Source organism: Amblyomma americanum, chromosome 3 (genome assembly GCF_052857255.1).
Source record: "Amblyomma americanum isolate KBUSLIRL-KWMA chromosome 3, ASM5285725v1, whole genome shotgun sequence".
Lineage (NCBI taxonomy): Eukaryota > Metazoa > Arthropoda > Arachnida > Ixodida > Ixodidae > Amblyomma > Amblyomma americanum.
In genome coordinates, this window is record NC_135499.1 from 141,701,183 (window position 1) to 141,727,563 (window position 26,381).

The following is a 26,381-nucleotide window of genomic DNA, read 5'->3' on the forward strand; positions in this document are numbered from 1 at the left end:
ACACTATTCTGGACTCAGAAATGCGGTCCAAGAGGGCGGTGCTAAGATCCCAGTGATGCTAGAGACCTGGGTTACAACTTAATAACAATACACATGAAAACTGAACTGATGTTCATTTACTGCGCCCCGTCAAAGTAGACAAAACATAAAACTATTGTCTGATAAAAAGGAGGAAATCCGCTTAAAAAGCAGCTTTTCTTTCTCTCTTTGGTACTGCGGGACTACCTTTGGCGGATGCTATAGCGAGAATCCGGAGTGTTGTTTTTAGTTTTGAAGCCGCCGCGGTGGCTGAGTGGTTATGGCGCTCGGCTGCTGGCCCGAAAGCCGCGGGTTCGATTCCGGCGGCGGCGGTCGAATTTCGATGGAGGCAAAATTATACAGGCCCGTGGGCTGTGCGATGTCAGTGCACGTTAAAGAACCCCAGGTGGCCGAAATTTTCGGAGCCCTTCACTACGACGTCTCTCATAGCCTGAGTCGCTTTGGGACGTTAAACACCGATAAACTAAACCAAACTTTTTAGTTCTGGTGTGGAAAGGGAATGCTATTTTTATGCGCGTTAGCTTTTCTTCTTTTATTGAATCTCGGCGTTTCGCTCGCTAATCTGTGATAGTGCATGCTTATTCTTTTTTATTTTTATCGTCTTCATGTGCTCGAGGTATATAGTTCGTGTCGGCTTGCTGCACACCAAATAGGAATAGTTTCGAATGCTGGTTTACTGTAGCTCGAAACATGCGTTACTCCTGGTCAGAGAGATGACCGAGCCAGTAGAAGCGAGAGAAAGAGGATATGAAGTACGGCAGAATACGCTTCAATAACTTTCCCATTATTCGGGAATGCAGACTAACGTTACTCTGAAGACCCATGAAAAAGAAAACGAGAACAAACGGCTTCGCTCCTTTTTCGTTCACTGCGGGCTATTCATCTCTCGCGCGTAACTCGAAAACAGGTTTTCGTCTAGTCACGCGGTTATTGCGTTTACTACGCGTTGCGAGCAGCCAGCAGCAAACAAGCGAGCGCACGTGTGCTGCGCGCATTGCTTTCCCAGGAGCAAATTACCCGAGGGCTTCCGCGAGCAACTCATCACTACCATCGAGAAGACGTTCCAGATACAGCAAGAGCAAGCCGAGCAAGTCTACGTGGAACTCCTGCAGTCCATCAAGAAGAAAGACCTAGTAAGTGCGTAGGATGACAGCTGTGGGCTGCGCGTTAAGGAAAGCCTTTCGCGCGGCCAACTGCTTTCCTTTCTTTCATTTTCTCTCGCTCTCCTGTCTCTCTGTTTTCAATACCCCCGCCGTACCTTCCACTGACGGTTTCCTTCGGCAGACTGGCAACCTGCAAACTGGTAACTCACGAAGCACTTTTAAAAACAAAGTTTATGCAATGCTGGCTTCCTAGGTGAACAACATAAAGTTCACCCTTGTGTTTTCTAATACATTTTCAATCTTATGCCTGATACTTCTTTCCTTCATGCAAGTGTATTCAACTTTTAAGTTGCCTCCTAGGCTTTGTTTTGCTTGGGAATGGCTTCTGCGCAAAATTTCTAAAACTGTTGCTGTTTGCCGCTGATTGTCAATGTCCGGGACTACACGCCCTTGTCAGGTGTTTGCAACACCTTTAGCCTGTATGTCCTCGGTTTTTGTATTTGATGAACCAAAATAAACAAGTTCCTTATTATTATTGTATAAGTTTATAGTGCGAAAGCATATTCCAGACGCACCAGTCTCCAGCAGGAATCTTGTTTTGTCTTGTGTGAAGCATCGAAGTAACTCGGGTAAGCTCGGGTCAGTTCGGAAGAGCGGCGCGCCAGCTGCAGCCAATGGGAGGAGGGCGTGGCGCCAGCTGCCACTGAGTGGAAAGAGGGCGTGAAGATGAAGAGCGAGAAACGTGGTTGCGTGCACATGCAGGTACCAGAAAGAAGAGGCGAAGGATGAACACATGCTTTCTCGCGCCTATTCGGTTTAACAGCCTAAAACCCTACCAATTTTTTCTCTTGAGGGTTACCAGCATGGTTTCTGAAGTCGATAAACGTCGTTTTGTTATAAGAGAATTGCAGATAAAAAAAGCGGATGAATTCAGGAATGAAACGCGTTTGCTACCCTGCGCTGTGCACGTGGCATTCTCTTTTGCTAACCTATTCCCAGAACTTACAATAACAAACAAGGAATGAAAACAGTTATCGCGATTTTTATTCTTATCATTACTGTGAAACGTATGTAGGACATACGAAATGAGGAACAAACCTGGCAGACAAGGAACTAACGACTGACAGGTTGCAACACCCGCTGACAGAGCACAATAGTTCTAGAAGAACGGCCACCGAAATAAGCAAAAAAATCCGAAAGAGGAAAAACAATGAAAAATAAATGGAATTAGTGGGTCTACATTGTGGCGTGGTATGTACGCATTAGCGTACACTAACGAAGTACTGCGTCGGCAATGTAAGCGAGGGGAGCATTATACGTTGCCGTAGACGTCCGCAGCCTCACACGGAGAGGAATTAGGCTCTGTGTGAATGCGTGCGCGCACAGTGGCGATTCGTAGCTCCATCTTCTCCTGGATCGCTAATTTTAGCGATGCCAAGCGTTCTCGCACTTAGCAGAGCCCCGGAAGGAAGAAAAGCGGACGCTGTAAACGATGGGCTGAAATGCAGTGGGCATACGCGTTCCCACGACGCAAAACAAATCACATAAACGAAGAAAAGCAACAAAAAAGAAACAAATAACTTGGAGGAAGAACGCCCAGAGTGAATAGTCATTGTTGCGTTAAGTACGCTGTTATTTCAGCGAGTGTTCATTGTCGCCAGGATGCTCATTATGACTCCCCGATTGCACAATCGCGTCCGCTCCTATCTTTGCAGCGCGATTGCTTTTCTTTGCTACAGACACACAAAGAAAAACAACTGTGAGCAACAGAATAAGGAAAGAATTTGTGTAACTGAACGTGCGAGTTTGTTTATGTTGCAGGGAGTGACGGACAAAAATAGTAATTGAAATGACATTGATAAGCATGGAGATGACAGCGTAGATTTCAAGACAAGCTCTATTTTACGGTAATAAATTTTTATCTAAGATGGGGAGAGCGGCTTGTACGGTAGATAAAGTAATGCAAGTGAGATAACCGGCGGCAATTTAAGGTGGCAAAGCGTAGACCGAGGGGCAGTTGCGTACAGCGGAGAATGATGCCGAGTGATGAGATTAGGAGTTCTTGGGCGGAGAGGCTGCGGCTGATGCAGAAGAGAAGTAATTGGTAATCTCTGTGATGGGTTTTCTTCGTGCGGCACACATTATGCGGGGGATGAGGATTGTGACGATGATGGTGACGACGACGTAGGTGTAGGTGGTGATGATATCCGTACTATTTATTCCGCACGACGCGCAGATAACGGTCTTCCGCATGGGAGAAGGCCCCTGCAAGGAACTTGACCAGGCAGTCCTGTCGGCTCTGCTAAAAGGTAAGAAAGCAAGGCTCTTTCGCGTAACTTGCATGCCTTGGGCCTTAACTGTGTTTTATAATGAGCACGCTATTCGACATCCGATAGAGCTTTGCAGGCACTGGTAAAGGGGCAATGAATGAATTAGATGCTAACGTGTAGTGTAAAAAGTGTAAAAATATGAGTGTAAAAATACGAGTGAAGGGAGCTGGTTGAGATATGTGTGGAGCACACAATGTTCTCATGTCTGTTTCTGGTCGCGAGTGTCGTTAGTAGGGCAGTCGAAACACCCTGAAAACAGTTTTCTCATACATTCGATGCTTCATATCTGTCCAGTGTTCACAGGTTGATGCCCATTTGTATGATTTTGTTCTTGCAAGAAGTGAGTAGCTGCATATTCAATTGCTCTGAAATCATGTATGTTCTTGACTAATCCAGCATGATACGACAGACAATCAGGATTACTTATTTCGTCGACGTACAATGCAACGCTAACCTTCATTCCACTCTTATAACCAGCAATTGAGAGTTGTTTGTTCTGATTCAATGGCAATGACAACTTAGTTGCAAACAACACGACGATAAAAACTCGGCAAATGAATCTGCTGGACACAAATTGATTGGACTAAATTACACGTCAAAAACCGCTTGGCTGTTTTTGTTTTGTTAGCGCGGCACGTTACCTTGCTGCGGCAGCAAATTGAAATTATCCAGCATTAAATAATTCAGTACCCTATACTCAGCATCGGTCCACGATAAATAGAAGCAGTTTTGTGACGCCGAAGCAAAACATCGAGCGAAAAGTGGGGACGGGGAGGAAATATATGTGTTTATTGCATCGATAAGGGGAAGTAGAACTAATCTTTTCAGTAAAAGAATGAAGCATTTAGGCGATAGCCACATTATTTTCTTGTTTTCTTTTTGCGCTTGCGGTCAGCTTCTGTTTCAACAACCGTTAGACGATTCGTATGGCGCTGTGTTCGTGCCGTTATTTCTACGTCCGTGCCTTTGAGTCCCACTGTAGTGCACCGTTACAAGGAGGGGCCAAATACAAGTAAAATTTACTTCACTGCAATGTTGCAAATAAAAAAAAATTACTCCAGTCTGTGGGGTGTTGCACAAATCACAAGAATCGAGGCTGCGAAATAGGAGAGCTGCGCATTAACGAATTCATCTTGCCATGCTAATCCTAAAAAGTTCTGACTGTTTTTATTCCTGTTAATACATTACGTGAGCGTGCAGTTAGCGTTCCCGCAAATACGATAATTTAAATTGGCACGCCGCGGGCTACGAGTGCCCGATAACCGCGCACTGGAGGGGCGGTAATTTAAGCACCACGCTTTTCTTGTGAACAGCGCGTAACCTGAAACATGGTCCTTGTTCTTATGCCTGCTTACGCCCCAGCGGTTTTTGCCCTGGAACGCTGACATCGATTGCCCTTTTCGAACGTATGCACACATACCTTTTCTTTTTATAATATTGATAGCTCAGAATATTGGGGCTTCGCCGATCAGAGCTAATCTTTTCCCGGCATCTGTTTACCTAAGCGAGCGTGAGGTTTATATAAAGTGCAATTAAGCGCCGGCCGTTATCGAGGTAGTGGATGTTGCCGCACCCTAGCGCCAAGCAAAGGGAAGCTGTTCAACCTGCCTTGATAAAGTGGAGAAAATTTGCCAGCCTCCGTCTTGAGGTTTTCGGTTCGGGTACCTTTCAGGCCTTGCCCAACCTGAGACTAAAATTTTTGATGACGAAAAAAGTTTCCGCTTGTTAGGCTGTCGGCGCAGAACCGCCGCCACACAGCCCGGCAACGTGACTAACAGCCTTCACCCCGCAGTGTGAACGTCCTCAAACCCTTCCGCGCCCTTAACATCAACAGGTTCCTTCTTTTGTCCCCCTGCTGCACCACTAGGCATACTTAAAGGCACTAGCCAGAGCCCCCAGTCACCCCTGAAAAAGGAGCCGAGCCGGCTTCGAAGTGTTGTGTTTCAAATTAAAAAAAAATTGGAGACGTGTCAGAGCTTATTACAAGATATGGAACCTAACCAGACAGGCAATGCTGTAGAAATGTTAAGTTTTAAAGTTAAAACTTGTTTCAGACGTCTTTTAAAATCTTTCCTTGGTCTTAAGTGTTTATGACTGGATGACGAAACACTACCAGAAAAATACACTTTTTAACTACATCTTTTTAGCGCATGGAAACTTTTTGATTCATGATTTATGCATTTTTGTAGTTAGACGTCTACACGCCTGCATAATATGAGAGACTTGCAAGCCATCTGAAGTAGCTTGACATGCATTATAGGGCTCGAGTCCATAAGGGGCTTAACCTGAAAGTCTGTGTTTGCGACTGCAGTGAAGGTTTCCTTGGTGAAATGTTAATCTACGGATAGAAGAAGTAATCTATTCGGTCCTTGCTGAAGCTTGGTGATTTTCTTTGGCATATTTTATTGTAATTTTTATGCCAAAACTTTTACAGTGGTTAGAGTGAAAAAGTGAACGAAAAAAGTAATGCTAAAAGCGGAAGCAACTATTCGTCTCCTCTTGCTGTCACTTTTAGCGCTATTTTCGTGGTTCAAGTATGCCTTACCAGCTGCCCGCCCCAGTCTGACCACCCCAGTTCACTTTGCTAAGAAAAAAAGTTTTAAATGCCTTTAAAGGAGCACAACCTGAACATAGCCACAATTCATACTCTGTTGGTCTTGATTCAGCATAAATATCCTCAGTTTCACCAAACCTGGACGAGGTTTGCACTTCGTATATTCCGGCCCACAAATGTCACTCGTTCTTTGGGCTTTGAATCAATACTCGGGCCTGTCTTAATGCTGGGCATGTGCTAATGCGATCCAAAAGAATCGTAAATAGGACAAACAAAATGCGAACGTGTGAGGCACTGTGTGCTAAAGATTTAACTCATCGAAAACAAGAGAGCAGCATTTACCAGTTATTTATTTATTATGAATACCCCAACGGCCCCACAAGACAATAGACAGGGGAACGGGGTTAATGAATACATAGCATGGCACAATACCAAACAAAAGTAAACGAACACACAAATTGACAACTAAGAAAAGCAAATACAAAGTAAATACAACAGCGGATATTTGCGACTGGATGCACATACATGTTACATTCATAAGCAAAACTTACAGACTCCCTTTCTTTTTAGAACCGCATCGGCACAACGGAAAGCGGGAATATGTTTGTCTTGGTCAGGGTAACGTTTTGGAAATAGATCAGGCACTACGCACCAAAAACATTCTCACATAAGACAGCTGGAGTATTATTGAAGTTCGCGACAAGGACAGGATTCTTTTACTTTTTTTCACTGGTGAAATATTCTCATATTTTGGTAGCTGTTTCGATTCTTTAATTACGAAACAACTCTTAGGCAAGTGTCCTAGCACGGCATGTGGCCAAGGCAGTGAACATGACAGTCATAGAAAGATCCAGGGAAACACATTGAAAGGGCCTTCTCGTTCACCGGTACCTTGTCTTGTTGCGCTACTGTTCCGAAGTATGAACCACCAAGTCTAAATTTCAACTTAACTCTTACGAAGTTTTGCCTTTCTTTTTAACGGGCCTATGTTACTGCAATTACAGAAAAGACTTTTCTTGTGTTTTATATTCTTTTATCAATATTGAACTTAAGGAACAATTTATTGTATTTATCACTGGTAATTTTCTGCTTGCAATAAATGAAGCAGACATTCCACTGGATCCTAAACACGCAGAGTTAATTTTTTATCGCTTTTTCATTGATGGAGATCTGGACAACAAATCAGTAAACGCACACGGCTCTCCATCTGCTTTCAAGAACAATAAAGGTTCTTTACACTGAACTTGAATTAAAGATGTTCAGTATATGACCAGTTCTAAGGTCACGTGAAAGCTGCGCACATTCGTATAGTTCAGTTTACGTGGCCGTGATAAATTATAGACACGCCGTGTCATGGAATGAACGGTGCATTGAACTGTATAAACGCGCAGTTCATGTTATGGCGATGTAATTTCGTTCGCACGTGCGTTGAACATTTTGCAGGCCAGTATCTACCTCCTGTCGATCAGCTGAATCTTGCCCTGACCTGGAACAGGGCAGATATAGCGCGCTCCGAGATCTTCGTCTACGGCCAGGAGTGGCCGGTGAGTTGTGAGCGCCCACCAGGTGGCGCCGTGTATACCTGCGACCTGTTTCTTATGTCGGAACCCGAAAGCTATTTCTAATAGAAAAAAAGATGACCGTCAAATAGCTTGCCGGCAGAGAGAAAATACGACGTGGTACAGTTATCCCGTAGTGTTACTAATGCGATAACGCCACCGCGGTGGCTCACTGGTTATAGCGCTCGGCTGCTGACTCATTAGACGCAGGTTCGATCTCGGCCGAGGCGTTTGCATTTCGATGGAGGCGAAATGATAGAGGCCCATGTACTGTGTGATGTCTGTGCACGTTAAAGAGCCCCAGGTGGCAGAGATTATTCGGAGCCCTCTGCTACGGTGTCCCTCATATCCTCAGTCGCTTTGGGACGTTAAACCCCTGAAAACTATAAAAATAATTGATGCCGTAGCATTTACAGCTTTATCGGGTGAAAAAAATGTGTTGTAGTCCACATAACTCCCAGAACAGGAAATGACGTCACCATAATGAAAGCGACGAATATACGTTCCGGTCTATCTTCATTGGGTCCTTAACGCCACCACTGCACACATTTAGAGGAACATGCAACCATCGGCTGGATGAGTCGAAGAGATGTCCGGTTGTCAGCGAGCAGAATTGTAAGGGACCGACAAAAAAAGTATGAAAGAATGACTGAAACTCAACGTAAAAAATTCAATAAATTCTAATGCTAATGCATTCCGAACATGCTGTGTAATTAGGTGTACCTGTGAATATTTAACCACATTACAGTGGGGAAAGAGAAAATATTAGTAAGGGAATGTTGTAGACACACCCGTAAAATGCTGAATGCATCTGTAGCAGGAAAAAATTTCTTCGCTATTGCGCTTGCGATGGGCAATAAATTACAGCGCCCTTCTGTTATTATTCCCCTTGCGGGAACTGCCATGCACTCTATCGAAACTACCTTATTGTCAGTCAACGATTTCTTGCACGCCTTCACATTCTTTTTCCTCAAAGATGAGTTCGATGAAGCGGCAAGCTTTGTAATGCATTTCTACAAAAGAAAGAAAGCAAAAGAATCCTTCGTGTTCGTGGTCGAACCTTTCTCGGACTAATCTTTCCTAAAAAAATGAAAGATGAGGATATTGTTTTTCAAAAGTAGGAGAACGAAAACTGGACTTTTTGTCTCATTGCAAATAGGGGTTCGATTTTTCGATGAGGATTCATGAAGGAATACTAACGAACCGGAGCAACCTTACTTCTCCAAACCACAGCCGGGTGCCCTGGAGCAGGCGATGATGGACGCGCTGGCGATGGATCGAGTGGACTTTGTGCAGATCCTTCTCGAGAACGGGGTCAGCATGCACAAGTTCTTGACGATACCACGCCTGGAGGAGCTGTACAGCACAGTAAGTGCAATAATGGCCGATAATGTGCCTGCGCGCTGGTTAATATTTTGCTAAAATATCCCCTTCATGTGCACAGTTTCTGGTAGTAAAGCATGCTGAGAAACTGACCTGTTTCCATAAAATTTGCGGTCTAGTGAAGTGTTGTTAATACATAATAAATAAAACAAAATTATACCAAATCCCCGTACGCTTTTTCCCACAACGTGAAGCAGTGGGGCTAACTTACTGGGTAATAAATGTCTTCGGTAGGTGACATTAGTGAGATTTATTTGCGCCTATTCGCTTGCATGGACTGTTTTCACACCTTAGTACTCCTTGAGGGCCGTCGAAGAAGAACACCAGTAAAACATATTTAAGCACTAGTTAAGCACTTTCAATGCACCCTAATTCTCTATTTGCGGAAAGAAAGTTTGGCCGAGCGAAGAGCTGTCCAAAAATATTCGTTTTCTTTCTTTGTATTTTAATATTTTTTTGTGTGTGCGCGTGAGAGGGGGGCAGGAGTGAATTAGTTTTTTTTTTTGCGGAGTGTGGTGCGATACTCGGTGAGGGAGAGCGGTTCTGCAAGTTCCTGCTTGGAATTTGTATCTTAGATTCCAAATAGGCGCCATTCTGGAGGTGAATAAAGATGGCGTCGCCAAAAAATTAATAAGTGCGTTTGCCTGCTGGATGTGGTTTAAGGGCGTAGGAACTCTGCCACCGTTTCGCGGGGTTAAGCAAACATTTATGATGCTATTGGCGGTGCCAGTATAACGGGCCACTTTTCTTAACCACCGCAAATACCAGAAATAACCGAGCTCTCTTCAAGGAACATAGGCTACAGCGGAGTGCTTCTTATAATCAGCACGATAACAATAGAAAAAAAAACGCAACAGACTGGCTAGAACTGGCTAGAAAAGTCCTTACGACTATTTCATTTTGATATGTTTTGGCTAATAAATATAGAAAATGGATATTACATTGACTTGTATTTCGGGTGAGTTATAGGTGAGCTTGTATGAATAAGGCAGGTTTTAGAGCTATCAGTCTTCAGTACGCAAGGAAAACTGAATGCTTTTTTTTTCGGTCTTGTCGACGCACTGAAGCAGAAAAAATTGGTACTGGGCCACCAAGACGCTGCCGAAAATGGGTTGGGCCATGAGAGCGGGGCGTTGAGGCGCTGGTGGATCAACATCAGTTCCTCGCACGTATATAAAAAAAATTAAAATCGCTGTCTTCCTTCCTGCGTATTTCGCTTCTTCCTATTATGTTGGAGTGTTCTCACCTCATCGCTTCCCTTTTTCTCTTTCTCACTCGCAGAAACATGGACCCAGCAATACGTTTCGCTTTCTGGTCAAAGAGGTACGAAAGGTAAGAACCTTCTCCGCCACAAAAGAAAAAAAAACATGGAGTTTGCATTGATATTAGTTTCGTGCACAGCAGTGGAGCAGAAGGGGCACCGACCTGCCGTTTTGCTGGAAAATAAGCTGTCAATCACTTTTCCCGTTCGTTGCGTTGTGCGTACGTACGGCACTGACTCGATCGCGTGTCCCTCTAGAACCGAATATGATTCGCCACAGTAGCTTTCTTATTCCGCTAGCCTCAGCTCTTTGAAAGCCTGAGACGCCACCGTCATAAGAGTGTCTGAGTGGGAACTGACGTGCATCATGAGCGAGGGAGCTCAACCTATCGCGAACAGAGCTTCCGTGGCACTGCACGCAAATGATGCGGCGCACCGCACACACCTGCCCTCGAACGCATCGAAGCGAAGGCAAAGTAAAGCAGCCAAGAAGGCGACGTGCCGTAAACAGGAATAACGCATGGCGGCTTCGCATAGGGGAAGAAGGCGACGAGCTTTCGGTCACGTATATCAAGACAGCGTCGCACACCGTGAAATTGGAAAGCCCCGTCCTTTCGTGTCAGCGTTTCATCGCAATGTGTAGATTGTAGATTTTTTTTCTTTGGCCACCGGCTGTCAGCTGTTGTATCGAATGCGACGCCAATCTCTTTGATTTTAGTGTGCCACCTTAATTTAATATTCCCTTTACGGCTGTTTTTATTTGGGCAAGTGTTCAGGAAACCAAAATAAAGAAACAGAAACTTACTGATTCAATGGCGATTAAAAAATGATGCAGAAAATGGTTGCAACCACTGCGAAAGATTTAGAAGAACGCCGTCGCATCGCTATAGGTATTAAATGGCAGAGTTAGAATTTACTACGACAAAGAAACAAAAACAGCACGCTTGTCACATATGCTGTCTAAAAAGTGGAGCTGGTGAGCTAGGACACAACAATTTAACATTCCTGCTGGAATTTACAGCGGTACTTTTTTGCTGCTATCGCTTTTTGTGTAATGCGGGCGATCGACTGCGTTTAATGTCAACAACAACTGTCAGATGAAATGATTCCGTCTTTATTATGTACATATATACTTTGGTGTCAGATATTTATTGCTATTTCTTAGCTGCGGATTTCTCCAGATTAAAAAAAAGTTTTATACAAGTCAATAGAAGAGTGCAAGATATAATAATAATAATTGGTTTTTGGGGCAAGGAAATGGCGCAGTATCTGTCTCATATATCTTTGGACACCTGAACCGCGCCGTAAGGGAAGGGATAAAGGAGGGAGTGAAAGAAGAAAGGAAGAATAGGTGCCGTAGTGGAGGGCTGCGGAATAATTTCGACCACCTGGGGATCTTTAACGTGCACTGACATCGCACAGCACACGGGCGCCTTAGCGTTTTTCCTCCATAAAAACACAGCCGCCGCGGTCAGGTTCGAACCCGGGAACTCCCAGCTAAGGTATAAGGGAAGAAACGAAGGAGGAAAGGAAAAAAGGTAGGACAGACAGAAAGACGAAAAAGAAAGGCGAGGGAAAGCAAAGTTAGTAAAGACGCTGCACCAAAATGCTTTCGGCGTCTGAAAAAAGTTGGACCGAAAAAGTGAGAGCCGCTCGCGTAACCATAATCGAAAAGGGCTTATGGATGCAACTGCGGCAAATGGCACCGCAGTTTAACATAATCCTACATTATTTTTTTATCTTGCATTTTACATTAGCGCTCTGCCGTATTCTGCTTGTATTCTTGTATTCAAGGTGTTCAGTGCGAAGATGTCTAACTGAATGAATATAAGATGTGCCGCAGAACTTCGATATTGTGCGCAGTTTCTCTGTTATGGTAGTTTCGAATATTTTTTAATCATTTTTCCATATTCTCGTTGTATTGTAATCATCTATTCAATCTCTTTTGATATTTGTCTTTGTACTCCGCTCCTGCTTGAGTCTCACGGGCTACAATATGGCATAAATAAACATAAAATATTATGCGGAACTAAAATTCTTCTCCCTCGCAAGTTGTCTCTTGACTGTATATGCGTTATTTCCTAGCAAACTTGGGATTCGAGCATTTGCCTAGAGAGAAAAGTTTCTGATCTTGCTATTGCGGTCTTAAGCTGATGTGCTCGATTTACGGCGCGCTGCTGAGACTGGATGCAGGAGAAACCAGTCTTTCATTTTTCGTGGCGTACTTTAAACAAATCTTTCTCTGCTTCCTATGAGGTTAGTTTGAAAGGTTATAAGAAATGACGTTTCCGTCTGGATGGCTTTAACGGGAATCTCCGGTCTCACCGGTGCAATACCAGACAGAGCGCCCCTATTCAAGAGAAGAAAATAAAAATAGAAAAAAGGATTTGATTTGAAACGCAACAGAAAAGTTGCGCTAATGGTCAACAGCAATTTTTCATTTATTTGTTTTTATTTGTTTTATTCTGCCCAAGAAGGGTTAAATGCAGAGGTAAGATGTATGATAGAGGGCGTAAAGCGGACGCAACGACTACCGTATGGGAAATGGGCATGATACGTTGCGTGTTATTAAGTTCTGGACCCGCAGAGGAGTACTTACTAAACAGAAAAGCTTCAAGACCGGAGCTTTGCGTGAGAAAACAACAAGCTGTGGTGCACCTACTGTCAATCATTGCCATGGTGGAGCCGCGTCGACTGAACTGTAGAGGGCACTGATGTGCAGAGAAATTCAAATCCTGCGTCTCAAACATTTCGCGCGCAATAATTTAAGGTGTTACAAAAATTGCGGCAGTCGCATCTGCAACAAAATTTAAAATGAAAGGAGAATTAACCTGTCTGTACTTGCTTTTTTTTTCCTCTTTGCTCTCATCATGCAAGTATTAATGCGAATGCGACCGCACAGTACCTGCGGGTAAAATTTTTTACAAAAATTTTTCGAGTAAAAGACAATCATCGCAACCTTTTTCTTTTTCTTCATTTGCTCTCGGTATGCAAGTATTAAGGCAAACACGCGCGCCTAATGTCGGCGGCTTAAGTTCGTGGAACAAGCTTAAATTAATTTTATTACTAATTAATCAGAATGCCATGCGGAAACAGTAAAAAAGTGTGGCTTGTTTCTTCTTTGAAAAAAAGTTCTTTCATGCAGGTGACGTGGACGCGGTGAAAGGGACGTACTACGGAGCAAAGCGGCTTTAAGGACTATGTGTTTGAAATAAAATAGAGCTAAAAAGAAAAGAAAAATAACGAAGAATATAATGCGCATCGAACGCTCTTCCGTTCTTTTCCTGAGTTAGTTTTCACACTAGCATAAGAGGTCCACTGAACGCAACTCGCTCAGATTTTTTTTCCTCTGCGACAACTCAGGCAGTTCCTGAGCGGCTGTCTTTGTTGTTCCACGAGGGGCGCTCGTCATGACCCGTTCTTCTGAGCAGTACTTACCCCCCTTTGCTTTTTACTACACAGCAGTAACGAAGCTGGAATGCGTTGCCTGCATCACACGAACAAGAAAAAAAGTTGGCAGTTTGTTAGTGGCATCAAAAAACACTGCTATTCAGACTGCCGAGGAAAAGCTCATGTGGCTGCAGTTTGATTGATCTGAAATCGAAATGTAGCTGGGTTTCGTGCATTATCGAACAATAACGACGGCAGAGAGCGCAGCCCTTAAAGAAATGGTCTATACACAGTCTATAGACTTCTTATAGACACGATTGCCTTCCTATAGATGCCTATAGATTGCCTTCCTATTGCCTTCCTAAAACTGCATGGCCATAAATGTATAGATAGCCTATAGACTGTCTATAGGAGTTGTATTGCCTATAGGCTGTTCCCTAGGGTTTGTCGATAGCGGGTCTATAGACTTTAGATAGAAGTCTATGGACAGTCTATAAAAGTTCTAAGGAAATTTTTGTAAGGGAGGTGTTTCTTTGCACGCCTGAGGATTAGAGTAGATCCTCACGTAACTTTGAGGAAGTGCTGCTGCTGAAAGCCGTTGCTCTTCGCAGAATCTTCCGTCCGGCTACCGGTACACGTTGTACGACATCGGCCTGGTGGTGGAAAAGCTGATGGGTGGCGCCTACCGGTCGGCCTACTGCCGGCGAAAGTTCCGGAACCTCTACTCGACTGTCATGCGCCGCATGTCCACGGTGCGTCTCTCGCAGAATCTATAGTGCGTTATCGATGCACGCCTGTTTGGGGAGATGAAAGATAAAAGATCCTCATAATTTATAATATGTTACACTTCGTTTCCATTGCTTTTATGTTTCTTTTTGTCTTTTTACCGTTTGGGTTCTCAGAAAACTCTTGAGCTTCTGAAAAATTGAGGACATTTATGGATATTTACGCATCAGGAGGTGCTCCTGTAGGTCATCCACGAACTTCGCACGGACAAGAATAAAGGACAGTTAGAAAAGTAGTGGTGTCAGGGGAGGTATTAAGGAGCGGATTTCACTTGAAGGTTATTAAGAATTCTACCAAAACGACTACCCAGTCTAGAATGCACGCGCGATACTGACCGATGCCGACTGTTCTATAGCAATTCGTGCCTTGGGGTGACACGCAGGCCCCTACACTGCACACAGCTTTGAATACGGAGGCCTCTCTGGCTCTTTTGGGCTCCGAGTCGACGTTCTCGCACCCGTTCAACGAGCTGCTCATCTGGGCGGTGTTGATGAAGCGCCAGCGCATGGCCATCTTCATGTGGCAGAACGGCGAAGAGGCCATCGTCAAGGCCCTCGTGGCCAGCCGCCTCTACTGGGCCATGGCGCACGAGGCCGCGCAGGACGATCTCGAGGCGGACGCGTCTGATGAGCTCAGGCAGAATGCCCGGTAAGCGAGAGGTGATGCCGTGCACCAGGGGTTGGGAGCGCTTGTGGCAAACTTCCGTGGAGCGATAGATGCCCTGGTTAAGTCATATTTAACACTGGCGGAACAAGAAAGAGGGACAAAAATAGGGAGAAGAGTAGGGACAAGGGGTATGGACAGGAGGGCACATATTATGTCTACTGTGCATTTCAAGCTGCTGATGAGGAATTGACGGGAATGTACTAACGTATCATTGTGAACATTGGAAAAAATTCTGATAGACCTATCGGAAATAATCATGTTTCTCTTGCATAAAGTTCTTTCGTAGAACGCTATGCCCTCACACGTGCTCTTTATTTTTCCGGAAATCGCATATTCAATTGATGACACCTCAGGCAGCTCCCTTCGTCATTCAGAGTTAAGCAGGATCATTGTTTTACTATATAACAGAAAGAAAAAAATTTGTAGCGTGCCTGACTTGTCCTTCCGGTAAGAATTAAGTCCCCATCTTCAAACATTCATTGTAAAAATATAACCAGCCCTTGTTAAGTGTCACGATAGGTTGCCATACATGTTTGGCCTACAAAAAGGCTCGTGTTGTGCGTACTATGTGCAAGGTGTGCTGATGGCTCACGCAGGGAGTTCGAGAAGCTCGCTCTGGACCTTCTCGATTACTGCTACCGCCAAGACGAGAACACGACGCTGCAGATGCTGACGCACGAGCTGCAGAACTGGAGTAAGCAGACCTGTTTGGGCCTCGCCGTGGCCGCCAACCACAGCGGGTTCCTGGCTCACACCGCCAACCAGATGCTGCTTGCCGAGCTGTGGATGGGCGCACTCCGGACCCGCAAGAACGTCAGCCTCAAGGTGCGCGTTGCAAGGACCATAGCGGAACAACGTGCGAAACTGTTACGCGGTCAGGAAGGCTGCAGCTGGTGGAGGAATGTTCGCAAGCCCTGAAAGCAAGTTTTTCTACTATTGAAGTGGTGTTGCCGCTCAGTTAAAGCGGCGTCGCTATAATCGATCTGAAAAGGTGCACATTGGCTAAGAGGTCGGTTCTACCTTTACTATACATAAATAATTGCAACTAGTTATTCAAGGTGCCAAACAAAACGGACAACAATTGGCTCCACGGAACACCAGGTAATAATGCTGGTTCAGTTTTCCCTCAACGTGGCAGTTTATTTTACAAAATATTTTGTTATTCGCTAGCTCTGACACCAGGCATGTCTTTATGCTAGGACGAGCCCTGTAATGTGGTTTACCTTCCAGTTTATTAAGGGGACATATTATGCTCCCTCCCTCCTTTTTCCGTTGTAAATTGCTGCTGCAGAACCCACATAGTCTCTCTGGAGCTTTTGTGGTGCACGTTGAGCGAACATTTTGCCCGTGATTTGGCGAGCCCTTGAAACTCATGCCCTCCCTCTGACCCCTACAGGTGATCCTGGGGCTCCTGTTTCCACCGACCATTCTCTGGTTGGAGTTCAAGTCGAAGGAAGAGCTGCAGCTGATGCCGCAAACCGAAGAGGAGCATTACCTGGACCTGCAGGACGACGAAGAAGACTCGAACCCGGACGTGGACGACCCGCCGGGTGGAGTGCTCAACCCGCCAGGCGTCATCAATCTCGATCCTGACACGCTCGGAGGCCCGCTGTCCCGCAAGTGCTCGTCAGTCTTCAACCGCCTCGAGAACGGCAGCCTCTTCCCGGCGGACACCGAGGCCGCTTACCTCAAGATCCGCACGCGCAAGCGGCCCCTCAAGCTCGGCCGAAAGATATACGAGTTCTACGCGGCGCCCGTCACTAAATTCTGGAGTCACGCCGTGAGTGCTAACTCCGTTACTGCGGAACTTGCATGATGTCCGCCCGTGTGTCTGTCCAGTTGCTCTAGCAATGTTTAAGTGAGATGCTGCACGGCACGCGTTGCTTGGCCTTTACAGCACTGAGGAATGTTCATGGGCTGCATGTGCCACAGTGCTTCAGGAAAGTACCAAGAATAAAAGAACATTCTAAGTAGCTGCCAATTTTAATGCGATGACATTTTCAGAAGCCCCATGGGGCCTGAATGCGTAGTCGGTCATAAAATTCCCCCATTGGCTGGAAGGAAATGACGTCACAAAACAGGAACATTTCGATTGGCTGGAGGGAACTTAAATTACCAGACCAGAAATGATGTCATTTCCGGTAAAGGTATAAATAGCTGCTAATGCAATCGCACTGCCAACAGGCAATGGAAGTAGGTGTCCTTGTAATTTTTTTGGTGTGGCAGTGAATTCCAGCGGAAACACCTGATCCAAACTGGCTCATTCTCACGAAATTTTAGGGCACACTTAGGTTCATAAGGGAACCTTAGCAAGATAACATGTGGCGCATAGCGCGGCATGAGTAATGAATTGTCCTGATAGTATCCAGAGGAGACAATGGCTAATTGCGTTCTGCACGGCAGAGGCGCACAATAAAGGACGTAAACTCAGGTGATTCCATGGTCGTTCTGTTTGTTGGTTTCTTTCTTTCATAAAATATGATGAGCATTCTGTATATTAAAGCCACTAAATCGAATTGGAATGCAGTCTGCTCAGGCTAAATTCAATAAAGTGAAATCACGTATTGTTTCTGTTGACTTTTTTCAGATTGCCTACGGAATATTTCTCTGCTTCTTCACATACGTCGTCCTCGTCAAAATGCGCCCCGAGCCAACCTGGCAGGAAGTCTACGTCATCGCTTACATTGTCACCTTAGCCGTGGAGAAAGTCCGCGAGGTATGGAACTTTCAAGAACAGCCATAACAAGCTGCAAAAATTTTTTCTTTCAATTCAAGGCACATCTTTTTTTCAATTGACAGCGTACTTCAAGGGTGGTGAATATATGATGAATGGGTTTCAGCTTTCTTGCCGTTGAAAAAAATATTTATCTTTTTTTACTTTGCGTTTTGATGTTGCCTGTTTAAATAACCAAGCTTTAACTGTTTCCGCCAGGCAATGATGTCCGAACCGGAGAACTTCACCCAGAAGATACTCGTGTGGGCCGAGAAGAAGTGGAACCCGTGCGACGTGGTCGTGATCGGCGTTTTTCTCGTGGGAATGTTCATGCGCTTCAGCACGTCCACGCACGCCGAAGGCCGGCTGCTGTACTGCCTCACTGTTATGTACTGGTACATCCGGTTGCTGGACATTCTCAGCGTTAACAAGTACCTCGGCCCTTACGTCACCATGATCGGAAAAATGGTACGCCGGCTTGTATTCCTTCATTCGCACGCTGTTTTGGGGGCCGCAAAGAGGCGGGCCCACAGAGGCTCAGTTAATTTTGGCTCTTCTAAGATGGAGGCGATCTACCAGTTAATAATTGGTATTAACTTTAACCTCTTTATAACGAGGTTGAAGGGGCCCGGCGATTATTTCCTTATAGCCATAGCTTCGTTGTTGGCCAAGTTTCTTTACGGAAATCGTGATTTCTTCGTTATATCCATTATTTTATTATAGACAGTTTGATCAAAACGAGGTTGCATTGCATATTATTTAGTACTGCTTGGCCCCGCTTTGTCTAAGCGGATACCGATGATGCGCTTACATGCGTCAACGACTTTTGCTGATACCCAAAATTTTGAGTGATTTGCAGGCTTAATAGGGTATGCACGTTTAATAGGGTATGAGAATTTGCGATGAGTAAAAAACAGGCTGAAAGAAGAAAAATAGCTATCAGTGACGTCAGAATAGCGTAGCTTCATTCGACATTACTACCAGATGTCCATATAAGGCATAGAACGGCTCGATTACTGTAAAAGCTCTTTCATTGTCCATTCCATGGTCACTGAGAGTTTATTTTTATTCTGGAAGTAATGATGAATTCGCTGCTTAGTGATGAGGAAAAAGTCCCCTCGGCGAATCAGCTGACCACGAGTGTGACGCGCTGCCGCAGGTGATCAACATGATGTACTTCGTGGTCTTACTGCTGGTCATCCTCATGAGCTACGGAGTGGCGAGACAATCCATCCTGCATCCGCAGGAGACCGCGTCATGGGGCCTCATCAAGAACATCTTCTTCATGCCTTACTGGATGATCTACGGCGAGGTGTTCGCCGACAGCATAGACCGTACGTCCATAACCATTGAGGCTGAAAATGCATGCTGCATAGAGTAGCGGTGAAGAAATCTCTGTAAATTAATACGATCAGGGACTGAATGCCTGAGATGTGAGAAGCTGTAGTATGTAGTCATTTCGTGGAATTGTGAAAGAAAATGAAATATTCCACTTTTCTTCGCCATGGGATCATGACACAATTAACGTTGCATAGGCCCAATGATTGCGGTTAAGAGGGAGGCATGTTTAGATTCCGCACACTTGATGGGTTACTTTCTCGTCCCACTGTTCAAGGCAAGCATGCCAGAGAATTTCCGAAGAACCGGGCTCAGTAATGTGCCCAACTATAGGTGGCAGTTATGTAACAAAATGAAAAAGAAAAAGAGCCACCCTCCGCATTACGTTGCTTTACAATGAAAATAAAGAAAAGAAGTATTCATAACAGCAACCAACGGAAATTGAAATTTCAGCAGGCAATTGAACACTGCGATAGGACGTGGAACATTGTTGATAAAGGCGTTTGCACAAGTCAGAGAAATTGCGCGCGATGGACGATGGCAAAACGAGCCAGCCAGCTGCTTTTAGCTAATCTCTTTTTACTGATGTGTGCATTAAGGTTAGTGCGGCAGCCTCGTAAAGTGTGCAAGAAAGTATCAGGTCACAAAAGCCTTTCATTACGTTTTCGGCAATTAATGTTTTGAATTGTGCGTTTCGAGCTTGTTACTTGAAGTCGTTGTCGTGCACGAGCTCGCCTGCTAATACGGAAGGATGTGTTCTTTTTCCGTGCATGTTCTGTCCAGCTGTCTGCAAGAACGATGGGGAACCAGGAGAGTACACCTGTCAGCCAGGCAGCTGGATAAACCCGGCAATAATGGCCGTCTACCTGCTGGTTGCCAATATACTACTAGTCAACCTGCTCATCGCTGTGTTCAAGTAAGAGGCGCCATCCTTTGGAGGAGTGTGTTAAGACCGCTGTAGCTCTATCAAGTTATATTTTCTTCAAGGCTAACTTGCTGCCAAACCTCTGCATGACGTCACTGCTTTCCTTTTTCTTTCGTTACGGATCCCTGAGGCCAGACCAGACTGCTATCCACTTGCATTCGGTGGTCAAGGAGTACTTATGATCATTAGCGGCACGATCTTAAATCGAGTGGTCGAAAAAAGGTTTTGCGTGGTTGACCAACTTTCTCAGCGATAGATGGGTCTTTCGTTGCCGAACAAACGTCGTCGGCGGAACTAAAATCAAAACAATTGATTTTACTAAGAACAAACATTGAATAATTATGTCCTCAATTTAGGTGACGCGCTTTTATTTGTTCACGCAGCAACATCTTCATCGAGGTCAACGCCATTTCTCAGCACGTGTGGAAGTCTCAGCGATTCACGGTGGTGATGGAGTACGAGCAGAAGCCACTGCTGCCGCCTCCGCTGATAGTGCTGTCGCACCTGCACCTGGCCGTCAAGTGCGGTGTGCGCTGGTGGAAGGGAAAGAGCCGCACCTTCGACCACGGCCTGAAGCTGTTCCTGGACGAGCCGGACATCGAACGCATTCACGACTTCGAGCAAGAGTGCGTCGAGGGCTACTTCCGCGAGCAGGAAGTGCGGCAGCAGATGACCACCGAGAATCGCGTATTCACCACTACGGAAAGGTGAACACCCACTGCCACGAGCGTTGGCCTTTCTCTTGCGGTCGTTGAGGCCTCGCATCTTTCCATGCTTCTGCTTCCTACTCTCCACATTCGAAATTTCAAATTCAAATTTTAATTCGTAAGCAACGTGACTTTAATCCCTGCCCCCAAACTAATGTGTTTGGCGTGAATCGATGGCAGAAGCCTCTCCGCGCCACATCTAGGAGCTGCGCTAGAACGCGGGGAAGGGATTTGGCGCAAGAGGTAGAGTAAGCGGAGGAGGAAATGAAACTGATAGTGAGGGGCGAGTGCGGTAATGGGAGAAAGCGGCACTTTCATCAAGTCCGTGCGTGACGGGGAGCTTCCATCGATCTTGCGTTCCACAACGCGTAAGCGATCAACGCCGTGGAATACATCAGCTGCCGTTTCTTCGATCATAAGGCTATGGCCGGAGCGGTGAATCCAAATCCTCCGCCGGAAAGGCCAATTTACGAATGCGCCTAAAGCAATGACTTTCATCAAAACACGACCAAATAAATAAAGATTCATGAATATCGATGGGTCTGAGCAGTGTTTATTCTTCTGCGTGGTTTGACTGCAGATTATACTTTACCTTATCTGGAGGATTTCACACGAATTGATTTGTTGGCGCAGGGTGGACGCCATGTCTCAAAGAGTGGAGGACATCCACCAGTGGGAGATGAAGGCCAACGCCACCATCCAGGGCTTGGACATCCGACTGACGCAGCTTGAGAACCTCGCCGAACAGATCTCCTCCTCTGTGCAACGGTTGCTTGAGGCGCAGGATCTGGACGATGATAGCGGCAGCCCGTCGGCCGAGAGCGACCACACGGCAAGCCCGGCCGACTACAGCCCCAGGACGCCGTCACCGCCGCCATCGCTGCCTCCCCAGCCTTCGGCGTCATCGGAGCAGACCTCCGAGGTCAGAAGGACCGAAGAGCCGCCTCCGCCCGTGTCTCCCAAGCGGCCGGTGATGGTGGCCCTGTCAGCGCCGGACGGCGCGACGGTGGCACCGCCAGATCTTCTAGTGCGACAAGGTTCGGGCCGACGGCGTCCCGGTTCCATCCGAAGGCGGACGGCGCACCAGCGACTCAGCCGTCAGCTTACAGTGGCCACCAACGAAGTGCTCGACCTGGCTTCGCAGAAGCGCAAGAACCTCCAGCGCTGGCAGAGCGTCTGCCAGCCCGAAATAGGCGGGGGCGCTGCCGAACCTCAGCTGCACCAGACTGCAGCGAGGCAGGGTCGCCTGGAGCGGGGCATGTCCTGTGTGAGCCGCTGGACTGAACCGCGACCAGCGACCACGTCGCGGGCGCCCTTCTTGTCGGCGCTGCGGGGCGAGTACACCAGCATCACGGACGAACTGGAGAGCACAGCGTGCCTTCTGCCGCCGCCCGAGAGCCCAACGTCGCCCGCACCGACGCCCATGGTGGCGGCCATAGCGGCTGAGACCGAGATCCTGAGGGACGCTGAGGCGGCCGACTACCAGATGATGGGTGGGATCATCCAGCGGCGTCTACAGGGAGAGGAGGCCGCTTCGCTCGAGGAACTGAGCGACTTCGCCGAAGAGTCGGACGTTGAGGAGATAGTGGGCACCGGCTCGAGGCGCCTCATGATCCGCGTCACGCCGGCGCGAGACGACGACAGTCCGCGAAGGAGAGCCAGCTTACCCAGCAACGAGACGCCTTGCTGAGACATAGGAGTGACGACCGAGTTCAGTTGTGGCACATGCACCTGTACATCCGCGCTTCCTTCGATAAGTGCGGGCTTTTTTCTTAAAAGCGTCCCCGGAAGACTAGGTCTGTGACCAAAAGGATATCTTGCACGGTACCTGGCGTGATTGGCGCACCTGCGACGTAGCCCAGTGCTAGTCTCGATGGGATATAATGCGACGTCGCAAGAGCGCATGTGAGAACACGTGGTTAGAAGCAGGTATTTTCCTATTCTTGCGCAAGTCTGTTGGTGATTACAAGTGTAATGTGGTGGCTCGTTGCAAGCCTTGTATCCGGGCTCCTGCTCGATAGTAATGTAAAGAGATATAAAGAGAAGCTCTAATAAGTCCCCTAATAATCATAATAGCGGCGCCAGTGTAAATACAAATACAAGTTTGGCGCTATCCAGTACACCCCGTACTGCTCTTTACAGTGTTGATACAATAACTTCATTTTTTTTTTATTAGAGTTAAGCAAGAACACCTCTTAAGTTTTGAACTGCATATCAGCGACCTTGAAAGACTGCTTGACGTGCAATAAGCAATGCCCTTCATACCGCATTCTTTCCTAGAATTGAAGGTATTGATCTTTTCGTGATGGCTTCGCGGCACTAGTAGTTGTTAGGGTTTAAGTGTAAGTGCGGTCTTCGTATGCTTAGCACTGACATAAGGTTTTGTCGGAAGCTGTTTTCAGTAGAGCACAATAACTTCATCGTCTTCATCCGTCTTCGTATTTAGAAGACCGTCTTCATTCTGGCGTATCTTCATGGTCTTCCGCTCTGCAAGGCAGCTAGGCGCGCGCGAATTCCCCGACCAGCGTTGCTCCTAATGCATGCCGCGTTTTCTGAGGACGTGGCGGAATACAGACCAGTATTGATCTCACAGTTAACAGCTCCTTGCTGCAGCTGGGCACTCACCATTATTTCTTCGCACACCTAGCATTCGTTTAAAGATTTGAATTTTTGAAAACAAAAACTAATCAATAGGGAATGACACGGTAGGAAATACGTGTCGCCGCTTTACTGTTACATTCTGAGAGAATGTCTTTTACTCACGTTAAAAAAGTTTTAGGCTAGGCGTTGTATAACTATTCATAACTAGTCAACAACATGTCTAGTTTTAGTGTTAAGTTTCTTGTAGATTCTGCCTCGTACCTTGATCGTTATTCAAGTCGACGTTTGAAACATTGTTGGTTTTAATGTTATTTTTTTATATTCTGGAAATTAGTTTCTGCTTTGATATGCACAGCTAGGCATGAGATCTGGTAGATCTGTGGAAATAGTAACAATATTGCTAATAATAACTGAGTAACACACCTACATTGCTTAATACATTTGCACACTTCCTGTTTGAAGTTATCATATCAAAGACCCACCTTAGCTGCAGTGTCATACCACATTAAGATTCTTAGGCAAACGAGTTGAGGTGACTCCATTGTCACTGCTACTTTTGCTAAAATGTTTTTTTTTTCTACGCTGCATCAAAGTACTAAAGCTAAGTTGGGCTGCAAAATACCTATATATAGACTACATATTTTCTCGTTCCCTTTTTTTGTGCGAAGAGAAGCGAGTGATCTTTGCCAAAAGTGCGTAGGTACCCCCCCCACCTTTCCCGCGCGCTTCACCAGTACAGCATTGCAGCGGCGAAAAGCGCTGCTGTCCCTGGTCCTAACGCCTTGTTGAAGTAAAGGGGTGGCGAAAAAGAACTTCCCTCTCCTGTATACGGCTTTCCCTACGCATGCCTAAATTTAGGTAGAGGACAAGATTTCTTCTGACTTAGTTACTTCTCGGGGAAAGCGAGTGCTGGTGAGCGCAACGCCGCAGTGCTGCCGTTCAGTCTATCCGACAGGACGTGGTATTTACGATATGCGTATTTTCGGCAAAGACTTGTGTGGTGCGTGCTTCCATCGGTGCTATGCACTAATGTGCTTGTACATTTAGCTGGAAGAATCGTAATTACAGCCGTAGTTCTTAGAGCCGCAATGTTAGGTTAAATGAGTGCTGAGAGCTTTATCCCCGTCGTCTTAGACACACCGCAAGTGGTCGGCAGTTTGGTACCTTCAGCCATATCAGCGAGGCTGCCTTAGAGCAAACGGTCGAAAACCTTTGAAGCGCAATTTTTGTCGTGATTGTGGCCAATGGTGTCGCGTTGTCTTACACGTTTCCTGTGCTGATGAAATGGACTACGCGCATACATAGTCCAACCTGGATATATCGAAATCGGAGGGGATCGCGAACTAGTTCGATATATAAAATACTGGCAACAGGAAATCTTTTGTCCGACGTGCAAGCAAGAAAACATTGCACCCACTTTTTCTGTCCTTGCAACGGCGTCCTGTCAGGGCACTGCTTGGTAGGCGCTTCTACGCGTACTTTACGCCTAGGCTGCCTCGCATCGAATCTGCAGCGGCAGGTGGTTTGGAACTAACCACTTGCTATCAAAATATCCATGATTCTCTTACCGGTAAACTATAAATCCAATAATCTCATTAAAGCAAACGCACGATTGGTTTCAGCGACGACTTCACCAGCAAAGCTTGCCAGCAAAGCTTGTCAGGGCTTAGTTTGGTTGGCTTCGCCGCATGACAGTGATGTGGAGCGGAAAATGAGTACAAGAGACCGCAGGACGCCATCAAGTACTCCTCATTGTCACCTCGTTACGCGCTTTCAGAGCACCAGCACTGCCGGCAGCTGCCCGAGGCTGAGCATTCTGTACGTCTCCGCGTGTGAAGAGGTTCGAAGCGCAGCGTTAGAAGAGCTAGCACTTAAGGGGCGCGGCGTGCAGTCGATGTATCGAAGCTTCTGCTGAACGCGAGTACGGTATACGCGAACAATAGTGCGATACTTGTACACGGTATTTTGAAGAGGATGCTCTGACTGTTCGCTACAAACAATAATTCGATATATAAGAGTTCGATATATCCGGGCTCGACTACTAGAAATATGCTGAAGACATTCTCTTCCCGTCAGTTTTATAAATACTTGTTTGGCTTTAGTTTACACTCCTATTTTGTGATTAGAAACAGCACCCCTCCTCTAAATTATCAGTTTCTTGTGGCAAGTATCTTTATAGAATTAATTGGCCCGGCTTTGGAGCTTTCGGAGCACTGCCGACGCTCCGCTGCTTCACGCAGTGATAGAAACTGCCCTTGATTTCTGCAACCATAGAGGAGTAAACCCTCCGCAGCACTCTGGGATCAAGGCCAGCAGAGTGCTGGGCAGAGTGGTCAGTGCATTGGTGACGAACGCTATTTATTTATATCGCGTCCTGAGGCAGGCTCTTCTTACACGTAATTTATGAATGACACTGTTGGGTAGGTGTTATAGGTACGAAGGAATCTGCACTTTAAGCACAAATATACACCTATACGGGAGTAAAAAGAGAGTAATTTGTCATCTAGCTCACACCCTTTTATAAAAGGGTGTGCGATAGAGGAAAGTTTTTCTCCCATTTTACTCCTTTTGTTTAGAGTGTATGGACGTGTGAACGGAATCATTCGAAAATATGCTTCCTGAAACAAATTACTGTACATACATTTCATAAACGCGAAGAATCTCACGCAAAGAGACCTTAAACAACATGCAGGGTTATCTGCAGAAAATGCGTCTGTATACATTGGGCCTTTTCATTCTGAGCAGTAAGAAAATTTCCGCGCGGGCGAACCACACCCGCTGTCGTCGTAAATAATCAGCAACAAAAAGGCGTTTAATTAAGGCCAAACAAAATGCTTCCCGACCATCGCCTAGCTGCCATATTCCTCCACAGTGTTGTTTTTTGATTTTGTTCTCTTATACATAAAATATACCACAAATCTGAATTGCATGGAAAGTCAGCGCGACTATCGTTTATTTAGAGTATCGTTGTTTCCCCAAGGCTAGCACACTGTTGTACAAACGAAGACCACACGCCTGCAAGGCTC

At 46.0% G+C, this 26,381-nt stretch overlaps 1 protein-coding gene across 1 annotated transcript in view; it reads left to right on the forward strand.

Annotated features, from left to right (window-relative positions):
- Nucleotides 1–22,811, forward strand: part of Trpm (transient receptor potential cation channel, subfamily M) — a 205,391-nt gene extending 182,580 nt beyond the window's left edge. The window contains exons 8-22 of the mRNA XM_077656821.1: nucleotides 1,046–1,172; nucleotides 3,379–3,451; nucleotides 7,470–7,570; nucleotides 8,819–8,953; nucleotides 10,250–10,300; nucleotides 14,231–14,371; nucleotides 14,788–15,053; nucleotides 15,668–15,896; nucleotides 16,468–16,851; nucleotides 17,659–17,787; nucleotides 18,004–18,252; nucleotides 18,944–19,118; nucleotides 19,906–20,038; nucleotides 20,431–20,754; nucleotides 21,388–22,811. Coding sequence (XP_077512947.1) covers nucleotides 1,046–1,172; nucleotides 3,379–3,451; nucleotides 7,470–7,570; nucleotides 8,819–8,953; nucleotides 10,250–10,300; nucleotides 14,231–14,371; nucleotides 14,788–15,053; nucleotides 15,668–15,896; nucleotides 16,468–16,851; nucleotides 17,659–17,787; nucleotides 18,004–18,252; nucleotides 18,944–19,118; nucleotides 19,906–20,038; nucleotides 20,431–20,754; nucleotides 21,388–22,444 — 3,574 coding nt within the window. The 3' untranslated portion in view covers nucleotides 22,445–22,811. The remainder of the gene's footprint in view (nucleotides 1–1,045; nucleotides 1,173–3,378; nucleotides 3,452–7,469; nucleotides 7,571–8,818; nucleotides 8,954–10,249; nucleotides 10,301–14,230; nucleotides 14,372–14,787; nucleotides 15,054–15,667; nucleotides 15,897–16,467; nucleotides 16,852–17,658; nucleotides 17,788–18,003; nucleotides 18,253–18,943; nucleotides 19,119–19,905; nucleotides 20,039–20,430; nucleotides 20,755–21,387) is intronic.
- Nucleotides 22,812–26,381: the final 3,570 nt, after the last annotated feature.